At 51.0% G+C, this 2799-nt stretch overlaps 1 protein-coding gene across 1 annotated transcript; it reads left to right on the top strand.

Moving 5' to 3' along the window:
• The first annotated feature begins 364 nt into the window (after nt 1–364).
• EGR4 (early growth response 4) lies at nt 365–2576 on the top strand. Its single transcript, XM_066574584.1, has 2 exons — nt 365–529; nt 1303–2576. Exons 1-2 carry the CDS (start codon nt 370–372, stop codon nt 2574–2576), a joined length of 1434 nt encoding a protein of 477 aa, XP_066430681.1. The 5' UTR covers nt 365–369.
• The last annotated feature ends 223 nt before the right edge of the window (nt 2577–2799 follow it).

Here is a 2799-nt window from a genome sequence, read left to right on the forward strand (position 1 = left end):
CTACTGAAGTGTTGAGAATTCACAACTTTCTTGCACAGGTTTTATTAAAAGAAGAAAAAAGGCATCACAACAACAAGCAGCAGCCGGGAGGCGTCACAATAATGAGAGATCTCCTTTTTGGGAGTCCCCATCCTACATCCTGTGTCCATATATGGGCTTTTACGTCACAGCAGCATCACTGGAGACTCCTGAAATGGAGAGATCCCAAGCAGCGGAAGATCAGGGGCTGCCCCTGCTGCATATATAAGGAGGAGGCAAGGCAGGAGCATGGACACAAGAGCCAGATCCTCCACATAGCAGCAAGGCAGCAGTGTGACTACCTGCACCCCCAGTCTGGCACATAGCTGCCCCCTAAAGCAGCAGCTTCATATGCAGCTCAGAATCATGGATCTCTCCTGCCAGGACTCCATCTACCCCAAATACCCGAAGGATTGTGACTTGAAGGAGGAAGGGGAGCAAAGTCGGGGGTCATCAGTGGAGCAGCAGCTGCCAGCAGCACAGGAGACCCCAGCAGCCCAATACGCTGGAGGTAAGAGACGATCTATCTGTATTACAGCTCAGATGATGTATCCAGTGTAGATGTAGGGGGTTCAGGAGAACGCAGCAGCTGGGGGGCGGTGCAACCGGGATTCACATCCACCGAGGCTTTGATGTTGCTTCAGATTCCATGTGTGATTTTATCTGAAGTCCATTAATGAAAGCCAGGAATACAAGGTGTTGATGGGTGTATAAGGGGCCATAAATGGGGTGCGATGGTAGATGGATGGAGTGCAATGCTTGAAGTATGGGGGTGTAGTGGTTAATGGATAGGGGTGCAATGCTTATTGCATGGCTGTGCAATCCTTAATGGATAAGGGTGCAATGGTGGAACGATGGCAATGCAATAGTTAATGGATGAGCGTGTAATGTCTGAACTATAGGGGTGTAATGGTTAATGGGTTGGGGTGCTATGGTTATTGAATTGCTGTATAATGGTTAATAGATTGAGGTGCAATGACTGAAAGATGTCAGTGCAATGGTTAATGGATGCGGGTGCAAAGGCAGGAGGATAGGGTGTAATGATGGTAGGGGGAGGGTGCAATGGTGGTAGGATGGGGTGCAATGGTGGTAGGATGAGGGTGCAGTGGTTGATGCAAAGGGGTGCAGTGGTTGAAGAATGGGGATTAAAGGATGGAGCAGTAGTGTTTGAAGGATGGTGGATGATAGGGGTGATAGTGTACTTGGGTGTATATGGTGGGTCCCGCAGTCACTGAACTCACCTGCTTTCCCTTTCCCCCTCAGATGCCTTTGGGACTCCTTCAGACCAAGAAGCCCCTGACTACTTCTTCTTGAGCAGCCAGCCCTCCCCACCTCTTCCTCTCAACTACTCCGGGAGCTTCTTCATAGAGTCAGTCCCAGAGCACGGCCATGACCCGGAAGCCTTGTTTAACATCATGTCTGGAATACTTGGACTGTCTTCTTTCTCTGTACCACCACGTATGAACCGCCAGGAGTCGCTGTACTCGGTCCCTGAGACCATCCAGAACCACATGGACCTTTACTCCCAGCCCAACCTCAACATCTCAGTGCAGCAGGGCTTCTCTGGCCAGCTGTACTCTGCCTTCAGCAGCACGGAGGACATTCACCAGGTGCCCAGCTCACCCAACCTGGGCAGCTCCTGTTCTTCCCAATGCTTCTTTGACTCTAAAGTCCTCCCCAACAAGCATGACTTGTCCCCAATCTCCCCTACATTGGATTCTTTTGGTGGTCAGTGGGATTCGCAGGGACCTCAAAACTTTGCACAACCTTCCTACCCTACTGAAGGCTTTCTGCCCCCTGACGATGCTTCCCATGTCTTTCATCCCTTGGAATCTAAAGTGGAGAACATGATGTCCTCTTGCTGCCAATCCCAAGTGAGTGACCTTCCTGGTGAGGAGTCTGTTCTGTACAACATGGACTTCAGTTCTCAGTCTGACACTTATCCATCATCTCAGTCTGACACATATGACTTTACTGAGACCCAGATTGACTTAAAGCCACAGCTCTTGTCGGATGCCAAATACCAGCTGAGCCATCCAGGGCTAATGAACCAAGAGGATGTTCTTCAACACCAGTCCCCACCAATCATTTCCACTGACTTTCTGGGTCTCTCCCCAACAGCTGACAACATGATGCCAGCTAATTCTGGGACCCCTCTAACAGAACCCAGAAGGAAATACCGCAGGAACAAGTTCCCAGCCAAGTGTTTTCGCCCCAAGCCCCACGAGAAGGCCTTTGCTTGCCCAGTGGACAGCTGCATCAGGAGCTTTGCCAGGTCAGATGAGCTTAACAGGCACCTGAGGATCCACACTGGGCACAAGCCCTTCCAGTGCAGGATCTGCCTGAGGAACTTCAGCCGCAGTGATCACCTGACCACCCACATCAGGACCCACACCGGGGAGAAGCCCTTCTCCTGTGACCTGTGCGGCAGGAGGTTTGCCAGGAGCGACGAGAAGAAGCGACATGGCAAGGTGCACCTGAAGCAGAAGACCAGGACTGAGGAGAAACTCAAAGGACTTGGATTTTACTCCATGGGACTGTCCTTCAGCACCCTGTGAGCTTGGTGGGCAGTGACAATGATCTGCCTTTTACTTTTCTCCTTGGAGATGCAACTTATCTCCTAGAGGTATGTCAGCTCTAGTCCCAACTACTTCTTGGAAGGTTCTAGTCTGGCTTGTGGCTCGGCTGTTCCCTGCATGGCTCTGTTATCTGTGTGATGTATGCTTCTATAGGAGCTCCTTCAGAGCAGAACTCCCGACCTGGGAGCTATGGGACAAAGTT

The sequence above is a fragment of the Eleutherodactylus coqui genome, chromosome 7 (assembly GCF_035609145.1).
Source record: "Eleutherodactylus coqui strain aEleCoq1 chromosome 7, aEleCoq1.hap1, whole genome shotgun sequence".
NCBI lineage: Eukaryota > Metazoa > Chordata > Amphibia > Anura > Eleutherodactylidae > Eleutherodactylus > Eleutherodactylus coqui.

Excerpts from the sequence above, each read along its gene's own strand:
- EGR4 (XM_066574584.1), top strand. The coding sequence starts at position 370 with ATGCAGCTCAGAATCATGGATCTCTCCTGCCAGGACTCCATCTACCCC. Across the intron at positions 530-1,302 it reads AGCAGCCCAATACGCTGGAG|ACCAAGAAGCCCCTGACTAC; the intron begins GTAAGAGACGAT and ends GGACTCCTTCAG.